This window comes from Drosophila takahashii, chromosome 3R (assembly GCF_030179915.1).
Source record: "Drosophila takahashii strain IR98-3 E-12201 chromosome 3R, DtakHiC1v2, whole genome shotgun sequence".
NCBI classification, from domain to species: Eukaryota; Metazoa; Arthropoda; class Insecta; order Diptera; family Drosophilidae; genus Drosophila; species Drosophila takahashii.
This window is the reverse complement of record NC_091681.1, coordinates 24,768,538-24,790,125: the sequence shown is the minus strand read 5'-3', so window position 1 is coordinate 24,790,125 and position 21,588 is coordinate 24,768,538. Positions and strand designations below refer to the sequence as shown.

The following is a 21,588-nucleotide window of genomic DNA, read 5'->3' as shown; positions in this document are numbered from 1 at the left end:
AAGGATAATACAAGTTGGCAGAAGGTTTTTAAAAAATCGATTAATTAATGCATGGTTGCCAGACTGCTAGAAAAAGCTTTATTTGGAGTTGCCAGACAGGCCAGATGCTGGCAGCACGGAATATTATTTCATACGGTAAATTACAGTCGAAGGAAAGAGCTTAGAAGTGCGCGGAAGTAATACATTTGTGTGATTTTAGGACGGCAGGCCTAGACTATTGTTAACACAGGTGCCAATGGGTAAGTTTTCTGTCCTATAAAACCCTGAGCCCAACTTGTGGGCGGGGACTTGCAAAAGCCGGTGTAATTTTCATGTGTATGCACTTACATTTGTTGTTGCCCCGCTACTGCAGCGCTGTTATCTTAACATTGGCAGTGTGCCCAGGCGCCGGATTGTTTATGTTTGGGGCTCTGAAAATAACGGTGTTTGTTCGAAACGCATTCAGTGCGCAAGAACCTCCGCTTGCCGCCAAATGGAAACGATTCCCGTGGCACAAACAGTGCGGAAGTTTAGTGCAACTGCAACGTTCGCGATTGTTAAACGTGTGCTGTGGTTTTTTTTGTTGGTTCAAATTGGCTGCAATCCGCGCGATTTCGACGCCATGCAGTTTGAGCAAATCGACTGTTGATTGATACGACTCGAAGGGGAAAAGGATTAAACGGCTTTAACAGTTAAGTTCGAAAATAGTTGGAAAACAAATGGTTTTATAGTTTGTTTTAATATTTTTTCTTACTCAACGAGCACGTGATGCCCGAATTTTGCGCGTTCTCCACTAACCACTTTAACCCTTGAATATCCCATAGTTTAAGAGCTTCGCTTATTTTACATATTTGGCCTCTTGGGCTGAATATTCGAAAGTGTTGAAGCATCACTGGGCACTCAAATGGAACAAGTTGAGAGCCCCTTTTTTTCCTATACCCCCCAGTTGGCAATCGTTTACCAAATGAATAATGTCGCCTCTGGGACTGCCATTCCCCCCCATTGTCAATTTTTATTTGACACATTTTATTGGGCAAATCGTTTGCCCGGTAATCCTTTTGCATTTCTAATTCTGTCAAAATCGAGGGCGACATTTCCCAAGGGTCGCATTTTTTTTCCCGTTCACTCTAAATTGGAATCGAAATCAGATTTTGTGCTGATGTCTGTTTGTTTGCGGCCAGGGCCCCCAGCTCTCCTGTTGACTTTCGTTTACAAACATTAGTTTTTGCAATGCTGGCGAAATTTTCCCAAGCCCCCAACACACACACCCATTTGATGTCCCATTCAATTAGAAACATTTCGAATTGAAAACACTGAATTGCATTGCTTTCGAGGAGTCAGCCATGCAGCATCTGCAGCTGTCGCCATTAGTGGAAAAGTTGGTCCCCAGTTGGTGCCCACAAATCTGTATTAATTTACATTTAATGTGCAGCGCGATAATCCCACTGACTCATAACTCTCTGCAATTGAATTAAGCTTTAATTAATGGCATTATCTTGTTATTTTTATTCTCCCATAACTAATTGCTTGACAATTTAATGCTTTCTGCACATTGATTAACACACTCATACACACTCGTGCTGGAATAATTACAGCAGAGAAAAGGTGAAGAACAGGAGAATTAAATGGGATACCATGATGATGGTGCGAGTGCTTTTTTACCGTGTCATTTACAGTCCAACTTCTTTAAGGCGAACCCCATAATCTTTATCTGTACTTTGGTTTCATGGAAATGTACAAACCTTTTTCAATTTTTTAAAATATTTAAGTTGTAGGTTTAATTTTTACAAAATTATTAGATTTATTTTGTTTAGGCAAATCTTTATGATATTTTAAGAACTGTAACTATTTTATTGTATTATATTAATACGAAAATGATTCCAAATGTTTTAAGTTTAAGCTAAATTTAATCAGACTTTACTTTTTGGAAGAACTCCGCTCTTTATTGTTATTCAATTATGCGGGACTGGCTGAAAATTCGCTTTTGAGTAGTTCCCCTATAGTATTTTTTACGGATTAAGCGCATGAGAGTGAATAATTTGTGGAAGGGATAAGTACTTATCGTCGTTGGACCTTCACTCGTGCCGCTTGTATCGTTTTGTGGAGCAGCTGCAACTGGGTTTTTGGCATCGCACTGACGCAAGCATATTTCAGTGGATCACCGGGAGGAGGAGGAGGAGGAGTGGGAGGATGAGGATGTGGATGGTCGGGTGCTGCGGTCGTTGCCAGCCAGGATTTATGAAGCCCCGCACTCCGATGGCAGGCGTTTCCGTTTCCGCCTAGCCTCCTCCTCGCTCCTTCCGCCTTCCGGCTTTGTCGTCTTGCAGCACAAGTACTGGCAGTATTTTCAGGTTGCTGCACTTGTAATTCAATTGCCTTGAAAAGCGGCAGCGGGCCAAAAGGTTGAATTACAATCGAAACAAACCCCCTTTCGATGCCCTCGCAAGTGGAACTAAATGGTCACCGGTATTTGGATTAGTGAAAAATTATAGTGAAAAGTACTTTATTAAATTGAATAACTGCAAAAGACTTCAAGTGGTGACAAATTTGAATAGGAATGCGATTATCCAACGCCATAAATTAACAATGCATTCATGAAAACTATCAAATTTTGGCATATGTTGGGTGAATATTGAAAATAGAAATGTTTTGAATGCAGACTAAGTTTAATCAAATATAGTATTTGTTCCCAATAGACTAAATATTTTCAATTAATGCACTTCAAGAGCTAATAAAAGCTACTATAACCAAGGCTTTCTTAATTATAAAACGCTCTTTTCTTTTGAGTCTTTTCTTTTCACCCAAAAAAGTAGGCAACATTTATTCGTATGCCATACAAATATCTCATATACTTTCTTGCATATATTCTGCATGGCCTAATTAAAGCTTCGCATCCACAGTTAATTAACTTAATTTTGATTAACGCGCCAAAATTACATTTAAATATTTCATTAGCCACGGCGAACCGGGGAACTTTTGGCACACACAACTTATTTATTCACACATTCACACTTTGGCCACCGCAAGCGAGCGTCCAAAGCAGTGGGGAAATTGGGAAATGGAAAGGGGGAAAGCCCGGTATGTTTTTACAATTTTCATAAACGCATGAGCGGGGAAAACGAAAAAGTTTCACACGCATACAGCTCCCGGCAGATTGTGTATAGTTTAAAACAATGGGACCTTTTCCACGAGATGTCCAGGATGTCCAGGATTGTCCGGGCTGTCCAAGTCCACTGAGGCCGAGTGGGCAGAAAAGCCACAGTGTAAACCCAAGGAAATGCGAGATGAATTGAAAGAGCGACCTGGAAGAGGAGGAGTAAAGTCAGAAGCATCCATGCGTGAAACGCAACCTGCGGACAAGGGAATGGGTAAATGTGGCGAACCGAAGGGATTACATAAAAGGAAGAGCCTTACGAAAAATACCGCAGTCCAGTAATTCAGGTGCAACGGGATTATCTCTAAAGTACAATCATAATTTAAGATATATTTAACTCCAATCCAGATAAACAAAACCATAGGATAGCTTAGGTATCAAAGGGCTGCAAAAAATGTCTAAATTCTCCATATTTGGCTGGCACCCAAGTCCTGGAAAATACTTGAATTTCGCATTCCCAGTGGGCCCACTATTTGTTGGCTCACTGTGGCCAGTTGTTTGGCGGTCATGCATGCATCCTGTGCTTCATTTAAAAGTTATTTAGAGCTCTGCCGATGACATGGCATGGGGACATGTCCTGCGGATTGCCGAGGAAAGGGAATTTCGCTGTGCGTGTGTCCCGATTATATTTGCATGAGTGCGTATTGAAGTCAGGACTTGGCCTGCGGGAGGAGTTAAATGCAGAGTGGATCAGCGGGCTGGGACGCTGCGGGTATTTGGGCAGACGGTGACAGCCGGAACGAAAACATTGCGAGTGTAAACAACCAGGACGTGCAGCAGGATGCACAGGATGCGGAGGATAAGGGGGAGCTCTACGTGCAACATGCAACAATAGCATTAAGCTCGCAGCGGAATCTCATTTGGAAGCATTGCAAAATACGCCACATTTCTCGCATGCAAATGGGGAATGGGTAGTGCAGAATGGAAAATGGGGGTCTGAAAAGTGGCAGAATGGGCAGGCGTCGTGTGGACCGCAGACAAAAGTTTCCTAGGCTCATTTCGAGCCCCCATCGGAGCAGTCCTGCTCCAATTTGCATAGTCATAGTTGCAACTTTGTCGGGGGCATTAGAGCTTCGTTACTGCGTTTGTTAGGCGCAGTGCAGTCAAGGAGATCAATTCAAACAGCTTTTCGGAATAGAAAATAATCTCAAGAACCAGACTGCAGTGAAGAGACCAAAATGATTAGGTGATTTTGTCGACCCTAACTATTTTGTTCTCAAATATAAGTAACCAGATTTAGAAAATGTTCTTCTGTACTATTTTATAGGAACTGTTCAGGTTCGACAAGTAGTGAGAGAGCGCTAAAATCGAGTACTTCGACTATCAGATACCCGTAAATCAGCTAAAAGGAAGTGCGAGGGAGATAAAGATATGCAGTCGTCAAAGCTAGTGACGCCATCTATCGGCTATTTCATTTTTTTGTTCATAACTTTTTAATAGATTGTCCAATTAAAATATTTTCTTTTTCATTTCTAGGCATTCATAAAAACAACCAAATGGAAAATCAAAATATTACATTAGTTTCTTTAAAATGAAAGTCTCAAATAACTTTTATTTACGGTCCACGATTTAAGCATTATTTTTCTTAAAACAGTACCTTAAATAATTTATTAAATAAAAAAAAGCAATTATTATTTGGATAATTACAGCATAAATATTTAACAGATATATTTAGTTTGAAAAGTATTCAACTTTCAAATATATTTAGGTAAACTATATCTGTTTAAATATTTTTAATGTTTTATCTGGACATTTTACATTTCTCTGAGTGTACAAAGTTATCAAATATATTTTAAATGTCTGTTTAAATGGTTATTCAAGTTTATCGACTAGAATTAAATTTAATATTCACACCAGACCACACAAGTTAATAGAGAAAATTCAGCAATAAAGTGTCCATTAAGCCGACACTTGTATTTGCACAAATTTAAATCGCCTGAAGCGCTTTTCGTGTTTGTTTTTGATGCAAATTAAAATCTAAAAGCAGCGTGTTGGGGCTTCGTAGTGTCGAAATAAACCCAACCGTTTGTTTGTTTGTTGCCGTTTCTGATGCTCACACACTTTGCATTTCCATTTGAATTTACAGGATGCAAAATGAAAAGTCGGCCCGCCCCCAAAAAACCATTTTATGCAAAGCGAAGGGATGGTTATTTGCTGTTGCACTTAATGCATTTGAATTGTTATAATTTGCATGGTAATTCTCGCTTTGGCCCGAAATGAAATTAGTGAAAATATTTTAATTGCTGCACGCAGACGGCAGGAGTTATGCAAATGCGGCCAAAAGGCAGGGGAAAATTCTGCTTGGAAAATATGGAAATTTTGTGCCTTTTCGCTTTGTTTGTCTAAACTTAAATGGGTTTTCACTGCGACTGCGGGAAATGGCTTAGGAAGAGTTAAATTTGACTTCGGCTTTGGCTTTGGCTTTGGCCCACTTCCGACAGCTAATCTCCTTGCCAGCTCCTCCGACATCTGCCTTGGCTTAATTAATTTTTAAGACATTTTAGAGGAAGCGTAGGGTAGCAAAGCGGGGGGTTGTAATGGAAGTGTGCGGGTGACAGCTCAACCGGAGTTGCGCATACGCCGTGTTGTCTCTGATGTTGCAGTGCCGCCTGACACTGATTAATTGGCCGGAGCCTGTGGAGCTTCTGCTGCACGGAGGACAGCAAGACAAATTACAGAATGCGGTTCTGGATATGCTACTACTACTTCTAGAGCTCTTCCAAATTCAATCACCCCGTTAGTCACTACGAAATTGGCCAAAAAGTTGGGCTCACTTTGTTGATCTTGGCTAATGCCCAAAGCCATCTAAACAACTGACCAAAAGTTGCGACTAAAGTGTTTGACATGTCCTTTTTGGTCGGTTGGTAACCCTTTGGCATAGAGAATTCATCCCAAAACCCATGTGCATGCGGAATGTTCGGCAAAGTTTGCATTGTGTGGGCGTGGCAGAAGGGGGAGGGGGGCGGTAGCATTAAGGTAACTGCGACATGCAAGATGTAAACTTAAAACAGCCAAAGTTTCAACCCCTTGCTCTTTATGCGAACTTTGTGGACTTTTCAATTGATGTGCAACTTAATCCGGATGTGACATTTACTGGCAGCCATTCCATTTAATCTGTCGGTTATGTTTATGTTCTTCGAAGACCTGTGTTTACATTGATAATCGGCTTGATGGAGACGATGCTTCTTTAAATTTGTATTTTTTGTACTCTAGAAAATGTTGTTTTGATAGGGAGAAAAAGAAAAGCAAGCATTTTTTCTAGACTTGTTATTAAATGTTTGCTTTTTATGTGAACTTGATAGTGATGAGAAATATTATCAAGATGATACTTAAAAATACGCATATTAATGGATATTTCTTTTTATGTGAACTTGATAGTGACGAGAATTATTATAAAGATGATACTCAATAATATGAATAATAATGGTTATTCTTTTTATGACGCATTGACATTTGATAGACTTGGGTACAAACTGAAGTCTTGCATGCTCATAAAGGTATTCCTCACAATAGCTCGCATCAACATTCTAAATAATCGTTGATCTTAAGATTATGTTCACAAGGATTACATTCGAATAAGTTTATTGTCAGTCTAAAGAGGATAAGCAGACTCCCAAGTTTAAATCGTCTCAAGATAATTGAATCAGTTACACTTAAGCTTGCCCTGGAACTTAAACTTTGCAATCTGGGGCTGCAACAATGTGTGCTTAAACTGCAGCTTGCCAACAATTCCATGCTGGCATCCATCAACTCGTCCTCGTGGATTGAAAGCGGATGGAGCTGAGCTGAGTTGAGTTGAGTTGCGTTGAGCTGAGCTGCTCTCCGTGCAGTTACTTAATAATTCATAAACATCAATCAGGGCTGCTGCTGCCGAGTGGGAACTCGTTCGAGAGTCCTGGGAGCCCCAGAGTGCATTCCATCAGCGATGTCACAGCATCTGCCTCGTTAGAAGCCTCTCCATATGCTCAGCCACCCATTGGCAATCCCGAAATGTGGGCCAACACTTTGCTGTCACTGCTTTGGGTCTGCATTAGTAAACATTTTGTTGTCGTCGCTCGTCATTTGCTGTCATCAGTCGACAAGTCAACATTGCCTGCCAGTAGGCGATGCACTTCAGGGGGGCGGTTTTCCACCCCTTTTCAGGGGGAGTGGCCTTTCAGCCTAGTCTGCATTTTACTGCTGGCTGAACAAGAGAATTTAATGGCTTTTACGGGAATTAAAAGGCGACCAAAGTTGGCTTTTTCCCTCGTACAAATAACAATGAAAACGGCAAAATGAACACAAGCACAAATACAGGCTTAGATTTGCATTTCGTTGACATTCGGAATTAATGATGCAAAATGTTTGCATGGCGACTGCATTCTTATCGCTAAATAAATATCACGCATACGCAGCGTAGCCCCCCAGCAACTACATAAACTTTATTAACAACGATTAGGCAAAACTGGAGAAAATATTTTATTAAATTTTTATGTTCTCTGGAATGATAATTTACTATTTCCAGTAGATTTAAATTTCACTTTACTCTGCACATTTTGATAAAGCATTTATAAAATGCATTAAACTACAATCAATTACAAATTGTGTGCAGAACAGCTTAATAAATCCTTTCCATTTGGGTAATCATTGAATTAAGTTTTTAAAAATCGTTTTATTCCCTGTTAAGGACATATCTATAGTTTCCAAATTGTATAATAAACTTTATTATCTTGCGAAACCTAACTTTTCATACTCACATTTCCGTCTAGAAGAGGAAAATTAATCAAGAGACAAGTTCATTTCGCCAACTGGCTTTCCCTCCCTTGCATTCCAATTTATCTGTCTCCCAGGAAAGACTCATAAATCACCGTAAAGCCCATAATGCAATTGAAATCGATGTTCGCAGGGCTCAGCTGGAGCATATGTGCCTGCCTGCAATGTAGGATATAGGATGTAGGGATGCAGGATGTGCTGTGTAAATTCTGATTGAATTCTCTGCTGCAAAGACAGTGTCACTGGGAAAGCCTCGGGCATATCTCACCCAATAGCAATCGTTGCTGACCACACAATAACCGGATGTACATATGTATCTACCTTTTGTGCAGCCCAGAATGCCTGTATATTTATGCACTATGTATCTCGCAGGACTATCTAGAAATCAGTAAGGCAGCCGGCAAACAAAATGTGCAAACGTTTCCCCATTCAATCACCCGCCTCGCCCCTCGTCCGCTGTCTTTGCTCTGTCACCCGTTTTGTTAGCACTAAAATGCAGAAAAAAATCATTTCAAATTATAAACACGGCGTCGTTGAGGGTCCCTTTTGAGGCGGGACACTAGCTACGTGTCCTTGCCGTGATTTCTCGATACCTTTGATTCGCTGGGCATATTCGTTTGGGATAGGCCACAAAATATCAAAAGAAATGTGACTTAAAGGTTAAAAAAAACATTTTATTTATGGCCATATTGCAGTGGCCTTAAGTTCGACTAATTGAAAAATTGTATTTTATATATCTATAAATAAATCCAAGTCGGTTAAAAATACCAAAATGTATATTTTTTAAAATGTAGATATTTCTTAATTTTTATAATAACACTTGTTGTATATTTATTGGTACTTAAGAAATAGGAAACTATTAAATTATAAATTGATTTAAGAAGAATAGAACACACACGAAGAATAAAATTTTTATTTTACGATTATTGTTTAAGATTATTTTATATGGTGTCACATGTGTCATTACTTTTTACTGGCTTGCAAGGGAAATAATAAGAATTTATGGTGTCACATAGTCGAGGCAGTCAAATGTGACACTTTTTTATGGATTCCGTTTTTTGCTCGCGCTGCAGCTGTTGCTGCGCTGTGACAGTTTTGCTTTTCTACTCTTGCTTTTGCTTTTTGCTGCTTAGCGCTTTCGAGCGGACAAACTGAGTGTTGCATAGTTATGGACGCTCCGTTCTAATTCTCCCTCAATTTCCCGCCCTGCTTTCTTTTTTATATCCCCTGCGCTCGTCTTTTTTTTCGCTCTAAACTTTTGCAGTTATAATCTACTTATGAAGTAGGTAACAACGTTTTTATTAAGACTGGACCTGGAATGTAGACAATTTTCGAAGCTCGACAAAAGTTTTGTTTCAGCACGGCAAGTTTGTTAGTTAAAAGGGATGAGAGAAAATTACTGGGAATCGGGGTGCTGCCAGTTCATCAGAGTATTTTCATTACAGCTGGCGACGAAGTTTCGTTACTTTTTTGTTTGTTCTCATTTCCATTCACAGTTTGTTTGCTTTGCCAATTATGAACTCGTCTGCGGGGGCGGTGAAATGCGGGTAGTGATATATTTGCATACATTTGATTGCCAATTTTCGTGCCATTCCATTGCCAACAAACTAGCAGGGCTTATGGCGGAATTAAAGTGTTTTATGGTATTGCATTTTTGGCTGCTAGTTTATAAATAGAGCGTTTGATATCCATACACATTTGGGTTCCTGTCCGAGCAATCCCTGGATATTTATTTTCTTGCTACAGCTATTTCTCTTGATTTCCCTGATACATTTCAACTGGAAAATCCCCGACAATCCTATCGAGCAATTGCAGAGGCTGCATCGGCATTCCAGCCGCCTCAAATTATTCTCCCCAGCGGCAAGTGCTGCACTCTTTATTTATTTGAGTGGCCATCAAGGCATCTTGAGTCTGCCCGAGAAAGCAGCCAAAAAGGGGGAAAGATGGATGTTATCCCCTGGTATGCCTGCTCGACGGATCTTCGTCCATTAGTGGCCGCCTGCTAATGGACGTTAATAAGGCGTTAAATGGCCTAATTGCCGATTATGGCCCTCAGACCAGGCCGATAAGGTACCGGAGGGAGAAACTAGCACAATATTTTGCAAGCCCCAGTACTCAGTACCCAAGTACCAAGCCTCCTTTCAATACGTTGTGCACTATACAAAATTAAGTTTACCATTTTTTATTTAAAAATATGGATAATATATATGAATATTCATAAATTTAATAAATAAATTAAATTTACAAATAACTTAATACTGTGAGTTGATTTTGGTCCTTCTATAATACAAATAGAGATTAAACAGTGGCAATGTCACACTGTAAACAGCTATTTTTTGTAGTTTTTGGAATATATCGTCTAGAACGAACAGGTCGAAGCAGGTTAGTTTTTTGTGTCATGCTAAATAAAAGTGAAAATCTTAGACTGATTTTTAGTAGGAGTTTCATTGAAGCCTAAAGTTTAATAAGGGTACCACTAAACCTAAAAGAAAACTGTATTAAATTGTAAAGATCTGATCCTGACACACTGTGTATTCATAACCAACTAGATTGTCAAGGTGGGATGGCTGATCAAAATGAGTTAAAACGCAGTTTTGAAGACGAGGATTCCAGCGATTTCGGACCTCCCAAAAAGCGTTTCAGGGACATGCACCTCCATGAAGATGCCGATAGCATTAGTAGCATCCCTCTCTTGGCCAGCGAAGAATCTCAGGGATCGGGAGACTCGGATTCTGGCTACTTCCCGGAACTGGGACCCCATGAGAACCTCTACTACTTACAGAACAAGCTACTCTTCGATTTGCATGTTGAGCGGGAGCACAGAAAACATAATTTATAATTAATATGTCTTAGAAATAGCTATTAATAAATTTATAGAGATTGCGACGATTGTAAAATAATCTGGTCCTGAGTGCTAAAATATAATCTAGAGTTAATCCTAGACAGTCTCAATGAAATTTTCCCCTGTGTAGATTACTTCGAGGGGCCACAAAAGTGAGCTATGGCCTGGCCGGCAGCTTTATCCTTAAAGCCAAGTTAAGGCAGCTTCGGCCTGGCTTTTCCCACCCCCTTTCGTAGTGCAGTGGCAGGCAAATTTTCTGCTGCTCAAAATGCAATGCAGGGCATGCAATATAAGCGATGTGCGAGCCACTGAATGGGAAAGCCAGAGGAACACGAGTCTATAGAAAATTCTCGCCTTGACTCAGGTTTCAAAATGTGTAAAAACTTTACTGGACTTTTACGATACAAGAACTAAAATTAAAGTTACAGTTTCGCCATGATCATTTGAGTTTAATATAACTTTGGCTGTGTTTGATATATTTAAAATAGTCGTAAAGACTCCCATGAGTCTTGTTTTATTCCTGTAAGTGCACAGTTCTGTGTGCATTTAATTAAAAATGAGCTGCAATCGATATGTTTCTGGGAAAATAGCTTTAAATTATTTATTTAAAGCGCTGTGTTTCAAGTATAAACAAATTTATAGTGCACCAGTAAAGCACTGCGAATGCAGACCTCATAAACAGCGCTCGAGTGCATTTTCAGAGTCCGCTTTAAAGATTTTTCATGTTTCATTTTTTGGGTGAGTGTTTCCATGTTGTTGTTTTTTTTTGTTGCGCTTTTTCGAAAATATTTCAGTTTTGTTTTTATTTTTTTTGGCAAACTGCCAAATTGTGCGGTGGGCGGACACTTCACAGGACATGGCTGCTATTTCTAGCACTGCTCTCCATTCAATGAGTGGGTGGGTGTTGGTGGGTGGAGGTCACAGACAGGCAGGATATGGACGAAATGGCCAGGGACGCCCGCCGTGAATTGCGACTGCAAATTGGCCTGTCGGTTTTGCGGTGCAATTACATTTAATTTCGGAAACAGTCGCCCCCAAACTATTTTCAGTTCAGTCCGACGGGCCGAATGCAATTAGCACCGATCCATTGTCCTGTCGAGACCGTGTCTTGTCAGGATCTGTCGGTAACAGCATCAATTCTATGCACTGGGAGAAAGACCAAGTTGATATTTAAGTACTAAGATTTCAAAGTGAGTGAAACTTTTATTTCTTGATGAAAGAACTCTTCTTGAAAACGAAGATTAATTCTGAAATAAAAACATATTTAATAGACAAAAACATTTTGAAGAAAAAATTTAGTGAAGTGTATGATAAAAAATAGTTGGGCTACTTAAAGGCGAACCTAAACTAAATTTTATGCATAACGCTACCAATATTTAAAAAACATTTTCCAATATTTCCAAGTGTTCTAAGAATTCAACATGAAAAAACATGTAAATGCATGGGAAGAGGGAGTGGGAGGTACTTCAGTTTCTGGCTCATATTACCGCACACACATCACCCATCACCCCCTTTCCGGCGCCTCTGTTTGCTTAGTTCGGTTTCTCTATTTTTGCATCCTTGGCGAGAACTTTAGCACACAAAGCGTCGGAAAAACGAGAACAACCATTCAAAGTAGCTGTTGTGGCTGGGAAAATAAAGAGATAGCAAAGAGAAACTCACACGATTCCTAGGCCTCCCCCTTTGCAAGGCCCCCGGGGAAAATGTTTTCGAGTGTACCATTTTGGCAACAACAGGCGATGGAAAGTCAAGAGAGAACGAGAGCGAAATAATGCAAATGTGGATTAAGCCAAATGGGTCAGCAATCGAATTTGGATTGCCCGTTTACCAAATGCTAAATTGATGACGAATAGATGTTTAAATCACTTAGAATTGAAAGTGAAGTGTGCCGGTGAAATTTATATAATTTTAAATGATTCGGTTCGAATTATAATAAATTAGATGAATAAATATAGAAATATTTGAGGATTTACTTGGGCATTAAGAATAAATAAGAATATTTTTAAACAATTATAAATTTGTATTATAAATTTAAAGCAGTAACCAGTTCTACCTTTATTTTTGTAAATGTAAATATTTGATTTAACCATTAGTAAAGATAGCAAACTTCTCATTAAACCACCTTTTAGGTGGTCGCATTGCTGATTTTACTGAAGCAATCCACTCAACCGACTAACAAGTGTCCACAAAGACTTGAAAATGTTCCGCGTTTGTCCTTGCTGGCAGTCGGGAGCCTCGAACTTCTAACCGCCAACCACGAACCGAGTGAGAAGTGGCCTAAACGCCGCTCAGCCATCCATCCACCATCCGCCATTTGCCATCAGCCACCCACTGGTAACCCAGTGAAAACTCAATTCAATTTCCGCCAGCCAGACAGCTGCACATTTCCACTTGAGCACTTGCATTTATCGCCTGTCGAATCGTGCCAGTTTCGCTGGCTTCTGGCTGCCATCCTGGAATCCTGCAGGTCCTGGATCCTAGCCCGACTTTTATCCGCCTATTTGTACGATATCCCCACCTATCCCATGCAGGATGGAAATGCCCGAGCTAGCTGCTTTTATGACTCGTGCAGAGACTCATTTAAATAAGCTGCCAGTTGTGCCTATTTAAACGAATGTGGGCAAACTATCAGGCGAACCATTGAAAGCTGGTGCAGACGGCTAACCCTGTTGCTGTGGTCAAAAGCCAGAACCTCTCAGGTTTTGTTTAGCAGGATATCTAAATGAAACTCTAAAGGATTGTAATATTTAAATTCTCAAAATAAAAAATGAAATTATGAATTGATATTTTTTAAATGTGGTATTTTTTTTTAAGTATAAGAAAATAATTTCGCGCCCTTATAGTCTTTTTAAAACCTTTTTTCTAAAAAAAAGATACAGCCAGAAAATGTGCATTTAATATAAGAAACGGAAAAGAAACAAAAAGATCCCGGTCAGTACCTCTAACTTTCGACTGATTTACGACTGGGAATCATAAATACCATATATCTAGTTTTTTTCCACTATAATAGTCATTTTAACTCGATATCATGGTGCAGAGCCGCAGGCTTTGGGCAAACACAAAGGCAGGAGCCAAGACCCACAAGAAACGCAAGAACAACAATGGCAACAGCCCTTAACTCAACCTCAATGAGCTCCTCTGCCCGCGTCGGTGGCGTATGAGTAACGTGCCCCCGGTGGCGCCGGTTGTGGGTGGATTTATATAGCATAACTCCGGGGGCTACTTGTTGGATCTTCAAATATTTATGAAAAGTGATGCAAGTTTTTACTCTGCAGCACTGCAGTGGCTGACTTTACACAGCACTGAAAGAAAAAATTATTAAATTAAGTTGGTACAAAAACTGCATCATTTAATTTTAGTTACCAGTTAAAAATACTTTCAAGGTGCTGTATTTCAATTTATTTTAAATTACTAAGATAGAAAATATTTTATAATTTTTTTAAAACCATAGTTATTTACTTTTATTCATTTTCCTCCACTGCAGATGCACTCAAATCTGTGGATATTTATTTGGCGCCGGAAACTCTCCTTCCTGCTCGTCGTTTCTGGCCTGGTGCTCCTCGGCCTCTGGACATGGGCCATACTAATCGATACGACAGCCGCCACGCAGCCACCCGCCGCAGTCTCTGCCACTTCTGAGCGCCAACAGCAACAGCAGTCCGCCGGCTACCAGCAGGTGCACATCATCCAGAAGCTGATTGCCCAGGCCAACAGGGTGCTGAGAGCCGATAGACTCAGGGATAACGCCGTTGAGAAGTCGCCTTCGCCAGTCCAGCGCTTGGGCAACGTGCGATTCCTGCGGCCCACGCAGGCCAAGAAGGCTCCGCTGCCCATGTCCGAGAGCTATTTGTTTGAGCAGGAGCGCTTGAAGATCCTCGAGCAGCAGCAGCGCCAAAGGAACGCCGGAATGGAGGAGCTGAACGCGAATGCCGAGGATGAGCGAATGCTCAGTTCGGCCGAGCGACAGACGCAGTACGAGCACGAGCTACAGCGGATGGGAGTGCCGGTGGTGGCCGGGATCGGGCCGGATGGTCCCAGGGCTCCGGCCGAGCGTCTGGTGCATCTGGATCTCAAGGGCGCCCCGCCCAAGCTCAGCTTCCTCAAGCAGCTGCTGCCCGTGCTGCGGGCTCTGGGCGCCACGGGTCTGCTCATCGAGTACGAGGACATGTTCCCCTACAGCGGGGTGCTCCAGCCACTGGCGGCGCACAATGCCTACAAGGAGGATGAACTGAGGGTGAGTCTAGCCCACAACCAAAAAAAAAATCGATATGAAACGTAGGTCAATTTTACCTTATTGAAGATCAATTTTAACTTGATATGAGGCCAGGTAAATTTGATATGGTCGAAAAGGTGAAAACGATATTTCGGTAATATCAATTTTACATTAAAAGGATATCAATTTTTTGAAAAAGCCTAGGGCTACTACTCAACACAACAAAAAGTCGTCCAAAACAAAAAATGTCTTAACTTTCTTTTCATATGAAGTTTTTTGTGTTGGACGACTTTTGGTTGGGTTGAGTACTAGACCTTAAGCGTAAATTTGTTTTTACGATGTTGAATTGATATGATTGCGGATTCGATGATTATAATATCATAGTAATAATAAGTCTTGCAAGAAAAAATTCTAAAAATAACAGTAAAAATTTCCTTAAAAAACTATTTTGAGTTTTTAACGGGTAAAAAAAATATTTAAAAAATTCTTAAGCAGAATGGAAATCCAATATTTTTTGCCAAAGACGCAGTGATTACTTTTTTATAGTGTTCTAGCAATACCTTTCCCATCTTATTAAATCCTTCCTTGTTTCCCTGCAGGACTTTCTGGAGTGCGCTGCCCTCCATGGCTTGAGTGTAATGCCCCTCGTCCAGACCTTCGGGCACATGGAATACGTGCTCAAACTCTCAGGCTTCGAGCAGTTGCGGGAGTTGGCGGAGAGCCCGCAATCGATCTGTCCCAGTCAGCCGCAGAGCATGGCGCTGCTGGAGCAGATGCTCACCCAAGTGATCGAGCTTCACACGCAGTGTTTGGGCCAGGCGACGCCTGCATCCGCCGTTCCCACATCCCCCATTCGGTTCAGCCACATCCACATCGGCTGCGATGAGGTGCAGCGCATGGGCGAGTGCTCCTCGTGCCGCCAGAGGCTGCGTAGTGAGCTCTTCCTCTCGCATGTGGTTAGTCTGGCGCACTTCATCCGCCGCCAGTGGCCCCACTTGGGCGTGGTCATCTGGGACGACCAGCTGCGGTCGATGTCCCTCAGCGAACTGCAGCACTCGCAGGTGGGCAGCTATGTGGAGCCCATGGTGTGGGTCTATGCCAGCGATATCTATCGCTTCATCCAACCGCAACTGTGGGACACCTATGCCAAGGTCTTTCCCAGCGCCTGGACTGCATCCGCTTTCAAGGGAGCCTTTGGCGAGAGTCTGCTGGTGCCGCCGCTGCAGCATCACCTGGAGAACAACATCCGCTGGCTGGCGGTGATTGCCAAGGAGGGCGGACGATTTGCCAAGGGTCTGCGTGGTTTGGCCCTGACCGGTTGGCAGCGGTACGATCACTTCGCCGTGCTCTGCGAACTCCTGCCCGTGGGCATTCCCAGCCTGATGACCTCGCTGTCCACCGTTTCCAAGGGCTACTTCAGCACGAATCCGCGTGACAACGAACTGCTGCGCGTGCTGCAGTGCGTCCACCAGCCGGACAGCCGTCGGTCAGGTCGTCCCTGGCTCGAGTTGCATCCGAATGCCCATCATAGCCAGCTCTTCGCCGTTTGTAACTACCCGGGTCACATGGTCTTCAAGTACGCCCTCCGTTTGTACGACAAGCTGGCCGAGATTGGACTCTATCTGCAGCAGACACGCGACCAGAGCGCCTGGCTTTCGGACTACAATGTGCGGCACAACTTCAGTTCGCCGCTGAGGGTAAGGGAACTGACCGCCAGGACGCCGATGCTGATCGAGGAGCTGCGAATGATGGCGCGGGAGGCACAGCAACTGCTGTGGGAGGTGTACGATGAGTACACGGTGACGGAGTTCGTGGAGCAGCACATTTATCCCACTATCGAGGCACTGCAGCGACAGTTGGCCAGAGCGGAACTGCTGCTCCAGAGGCGCACTTGGCCGCAGAGGCCACTGCCGCTGCCTCTGAAAGTGCAGGAGGACATGGGACTGGTGACGCATCAGCAGCAGCCATGAAAAGTATGTAAATCCATAATATGAATGGATTCAATAAATTATTTTGAATTTTTAGTTTAATAAGAATGAATTAATTACAATTTTGAGTTTAATAAAATTGAATGAATGAATGGCATGAATTCCGAAATAATTCAAACGACAATTTCTTTTGAAGAAGAAAGGCCCATAATTTTGTAATAAAATCTGCCTGAATTTTATTTTCTAAGCAGTTAACATTGATTTGTTAAAAATTTTCCACTTTTTGTTCTCAAAAGAAAGCACCAAAAAAATCTGGCAAGTTCAAATAATGTATAAAAATTATTCATTCATTCATTCAATTCAATTCATTTCAATTTTATTTCACATAGAATTGAATTAAACAAATCAGAAATTTCATGGCATACTATGATAAAACAAAAGGGCTCTAATCCATATATCCTTTCTAAAATCAAAATCTTACATTTTATCTTATACTTTTAGACCAACTTTGAAGCCAAGTTTTAATTGGCCTGGGCCCAGATATGAGTTAATTTGCTTTAATGGACTGATCCCAAAATCGGCTGGCAGTTCTGGCTCTGAATCTTAATCTACTCGCATAGTGATGGCGTTCGAAACGCCCAAGCCCGGCACGGCTAATAGGCCAGTATAATTCGAATGTTAACAGCAGCAGCGGCACTTCAAAGCATAAATACATAATGGTAGCATTAGCCACTTGTAAAACTAATAACATCAAATGTTCATTTTTTCTAAACCTACTTTGTAAGCCGAAGCTCAATTATACAAATATACAATTTAATCGTACTGTAATAAAAATAAATCAAAAATCTTTAATTATCGTCTTCCAATCGAACGCATTTTTTACATTTGTAATATTTGGTTAGTTTCTGTTTGACATTCTGTCTCGAATATAGGTAAATTTGGTAACTATATTTAAAGAAGTATGATTTTTACAAGTAGTTTAAAAATATATTCAGGGATTATCACTCGACGACTGAAGCAAAGAGCGGGCACTGCCTCCATTCGTCACTTATGTAAGGGAGAAATGCACGAGGACCTTTGAAGGCCAGTTTCTCCTGGTGGAAATCGCAGCTCGCCTGGTGGCCGTTGAGACTTTTCATTGTCGCACAAAGATATCCGCATGGACATCCGAGTGAATACATTTCCGGCTGACACATATTTCTGTGGGCCTCTAGGCCGCAACTCATCTTCCGTCGGCAGGTAGGACATTGGCCCTTTACCAACGGCTTGAGATCGTAGCGTCCTCTCTTGACATTTCGAGCGATGTGCCCCCACAACCGAATCCATAATTTCCTTTGTATTTCATCCCAGAACTTGGGACCCACCCGAATGGACCGTTTTGGAGGGGATGCCTCCTCAACCACAGGTTGTTGCTGTAGAACCGCTGCCTCACGTTTTCGATTTGTTGGTTTAACTTCATCTTGACTCCGCTGTGCATTGGGTTCCAAATGCTGCTGTTGATGTGGTGCCTCTTGCTGTTGTGATGTAGCAGCCTGGGGATTCAGCTGCTCCTGTTGTTGGGATTCCTCTCCCTGAAGTGCTACAAGAACAGTCTGTTGTTGAGGAGTCCAACTAATTCGAAAATTTATCGGTTTTTTCAGCTGTACGGATGCCTTTTCCTGATGACTTAGTGGTTGTCCCTGCTGTTGGGATGCCTTCACCTGACTTTTTGCAACCGTAGCCACTGGCTGAGCCTTTGAAGGACCCGCTGGTTGTTCTTCAACGTTGTGGTTCGGCTGGCGTTGTGATGCCTTGACTACTGGTGGAGTAATTTGCTGACGAGGTGCAGTGGAAGGCACCCGTTTCGAATTCGATGGACCCACCGCTTGTCCCTGTAGAGCCACTATAACGCTCGGTCTTTCCTGTTGACGGGATCCTTCTTCCTGGCAAGGTGCAAGAAAAGTCATCAGTTGAAGAACTGCTCTCGATCGGAGTTTGAAGTACTTACCCTGATCGGATTGGCCCGTTGTTGAGGTGCTACTCCTTGACGTGGGAGATTACGATGACCAGAATTCCCCGGCTGTTGTTCCTGATGGGATGCCTCTTTCTGGCGTTGTTCAATAGAATCAAGTAGTTGGGACAGCAGTGGATAAACTTGTTGACGAGTTCTCTGCTCCTCTGGTGAAGCCACTTGTTGTTGAGGTGCTCCTTCGTAACGTGATGCACCAGGTGCCACTTGTGGAGGAACCGGTGGAGCAGCAAGTCGCTGCTGGGGAGCAGGAACTTGTTGAGCAATCCGAGGACCAGATCCCCCCGGCGTTTGTTCCTGATGGGATGCCTCTTTCTGGCGTTGTTCAATAGAATCCAGTAGTTGGGACAGCATTGGATAAACTTGCTCCTCCACTTGTTGTTGAGGTGTTTCTCCCCGACGTGGTGCAATAGGTGCAGAAAGAACTTGTTGAGCATTACGAGGACCAGATCCCCCCAGCGTTTTTTCCTGATGGGATGCCTCTTTCTGGCGTTGTTCAATAGAAGCCAGTTGTTGAGACATCTGTGGAGCAACTTCTTGACGAGTTCTCTGCTCCCCTGGTGAAGCCACTTTTTGTTGAGGTGCTCCTTCGTTACGTGGTGCACCGGGTGCCACTTGTGGGGGATCCGGTGGTGCAGCAATTTGCTGTTGAGGATTACGAGGACCTGAACCCCCCCGACTGCTGGTGGGGATGGGAGGGCTCTTGCTGGGGTCGGGCCACTGGTGAAGCAACTTGGTGGCGAATCGGTGGTGCAATGGGAGCCACTTGCGGGGCATTCGGTGGACCAATCTGACGGTTCGGTTGAATAGGAGCAGATGGTGGCACTTGCTGTGGTCGCGAAATATCCTGCTGAGGTGCCACGTTCTGCAGAGGAGGTGAAACTATTATCTTTCTGTGGTGGATCACCGGCTCTGCCAGGATCGAGACAAGACTCACCTGAGATCCTCTTCCATTCTGCTGAGTTCCCTTTTTCTGAAGCAACTTATGGTAGCATTGCAAGACACAATTATGTAAAGGCATTCTTTCTATTCAAAATCTTTACGAAATTTGAAGAAACGCGTGCAATAAGCGCTGAACCTGTCAAATGTCAAATGTGCTTTATAAATTCTGGGAATAAGGGCACACTAGCTACTTGCTTTCGATAACATAACCCATGGGCGTAGTTAACTTTTTTATGGTCAACGTTTTAAAAAATGTTCAATTCTTCAGTACAAAAACAGTACAAAAACAAGGGCTAGTACTCAACCCAACAAAAAGTCGTCCAAAACAAAAATTTCATATGAAACAAAATTTTTTGACGTTGTTATACCCTTGCAGAGGGTATTATGATTTCAGTCAGAAGTTTGCAACGCAGTGAAGGAGACGTTTCCGACCCCATAAAGTATATATATTCTTGATCAGCATCACTAGACGAGTCGATCTAGCCATGTCCGTCTGTCCGTCTGTCCGTCCGTCTGTCCGTCTGTCCGTCTGTCCGTCTGTCCGTCCGTTTCTACGCAAACTAGTCTCTCAGTTTTAAAGCTATCGGGATGAAACTTTCGTAAAAGTCGTATTTCTATTGCAGGTAGTATATATGTCGGAACCAAACGGATCGGACAACTATATCTTATAGCTCGCATAGGAAGGATCAAAAAAAAAACGTAAAAAAATTCTAGCTCCGGTGTTTTTTTAAATTTTACCTTCTACTCTTGGGAACATTTTTTTTATATATTTCTGAATTTCGGTTTTTTTGTTTTTTAAATCGGATCACTATATCATATAGCTGCCATAGGAACGGTCGAAAAATTAAATGGAAATTAATGGGAAAAAAATTATATCTTTGTTGGTTTTTATTACAGTTTCTTCTACTCTGGGATATGACTATTTTGAAATATTTCCGAATTTCGATTTTAATTTTTAAAAGATCGAACTACTATATCATATAGCTGTGATAGAAACGATCGAAAAACAAGAGAGAACGCTATAGTCGGGTTGTTGTCCCGACTATCTAATACCCGTCACTCAGCTAAAGGGAGTGCGAACGCTGTGTCGGGTTGGTGTCCCGACTAATAATCGTAACTCAGCTAAAGGGAGTGCGAGGGAGATAGATGTATAATTTTTGATTGCGTATAACTTTTTAATGAATGATCCGATTTGAAAAATGTCTTCTACATTTCGATAGGTATAAATATACACAACAAAATTGCATTTATACTTCTCGGAAATCTTTAAAGATGTGGGCGCAGGACCCATTTTAAAATCGTTAGTGGGCGATTGTGGGCGTTAGAGGGGGCGTGGCGCTCGGCTAAAATAAACTTGCGCTGCGTAGGAAGCCAAAGAATATGTGTGGAAAATCTCAACCTTCTAGCTTTTGTAGTTTCTGAGATCTCAGCGTTCATACAGACGGACAGACGGACAGACGGACAGACGGACAGACGGACAGACGGACAGACGGACAGACAGACAGACAGACAGACAGACAGACGGACAGACGGACATGGCTAGATCGACTCGGCTAGTGACCCTGATCAAGAATATATATACTTTATGGGGTCGGAAACGCTTCCTTCTAGCTGTTACATACTTTTGCACGAATCTAGTATACCCTTTTACTCTACGAGTAACGGGTATAATTAATGTGAAATAATAAGAAATTTAACATTTTTGCGATTTGTAAATTAATAGAATGATCTGCAAGGGTATATAAGCTTCGGCTTGCCGAAGCTAGCTTC

General features: G+C 42.1%; 3 protein-coding genes across 5 annotated transcripts; 2 read left to right on the top strand and 1 right to left on the bottom strand.

Moving 5' to 3' along the window:
- Positions 1–98: 98 nt before the first annotated feature.
- LOC108054229 (hexosaminidase D) lies at positions 99–17,697 on the top strand. Of its 2 annotated transcripts, none has more exons than XM_070217280.1 (4): positions 99–239; positions 14,212–14,961; positions 15,540–16,913; positions 17,370–17,697. In XM_070217280.1, the coding sequence occupies exons 2-3, from the start codon at positions 14,212–14,214 to the stop codon at positions 16,908–16,910; spliced, it is 2,121 nt and encodes a 706-aa protein (XP_070073381.1). In that variant the 5' UTR covers positions 99–239; the 3' UTR covers positions 16,911–16,913; positions 17,370–17,697. The 2 variants fall into 2 exon arrangements, with proteins under 2 accessions (XP_070073381.1, XP_044250218.1); XM_044394283.2 differs by lacking the exon at positions 99–239 and adding an exon at positions 447–670.
- On the top strand, positions 10,221–10,768 carry LOC138913474 (uncharacterized). Of its 2 annotated transcripts, none has more exons than XM_070217303.1 (2): positions 10,221–10,267; positions 10,435–10,768. In XM_070217303.1, the coding sequence occupies exon 2, from the start codon at positions 10,449–10,451 to the stop codon at positions 10,722–10,724; it is 276 nt and encodes a 91-aa protein (XP_070073404.1). In that variant the 5' UTR covers positions 10,221–10,267; positions 10,435–10,448; the 3' UTR covers positions 10,725–10,768. The 2 variants fall into 2 exon arrangements, with proteins under 2 accessions (XP_070073404.1, XP_070073403.1); XM_070217302.1 differs by having other exon boundaries at positions 10,266–10,355.
- On the bottom strand, positions 17,689–19,957 carry LOC138913468 (putative uncharacterized protein DDB_G0271606). Its single transcript, XM_070217281.1, has 3 exons — positions 19,814–19,957; positions 18,856–19,741; positions 17,689–18,790 (listed from the first exon to the last, which is right to left on the bottom strand). The coding sequence occupies exons 1-3, from the start codon at positions 19,828–19,830 to the stop codon at positions 17,870–17,872; spliced, it is 1,824 nt and encodes a 607-aa protein (XP_070073382.1). The 5' UTR covers positions 19,831–19,957; the 3' UTR covers positions 17,689–17,869.
- Between the last annotated feature and the right edge of the window lie 1,631 nt (positions 19,958–21,588).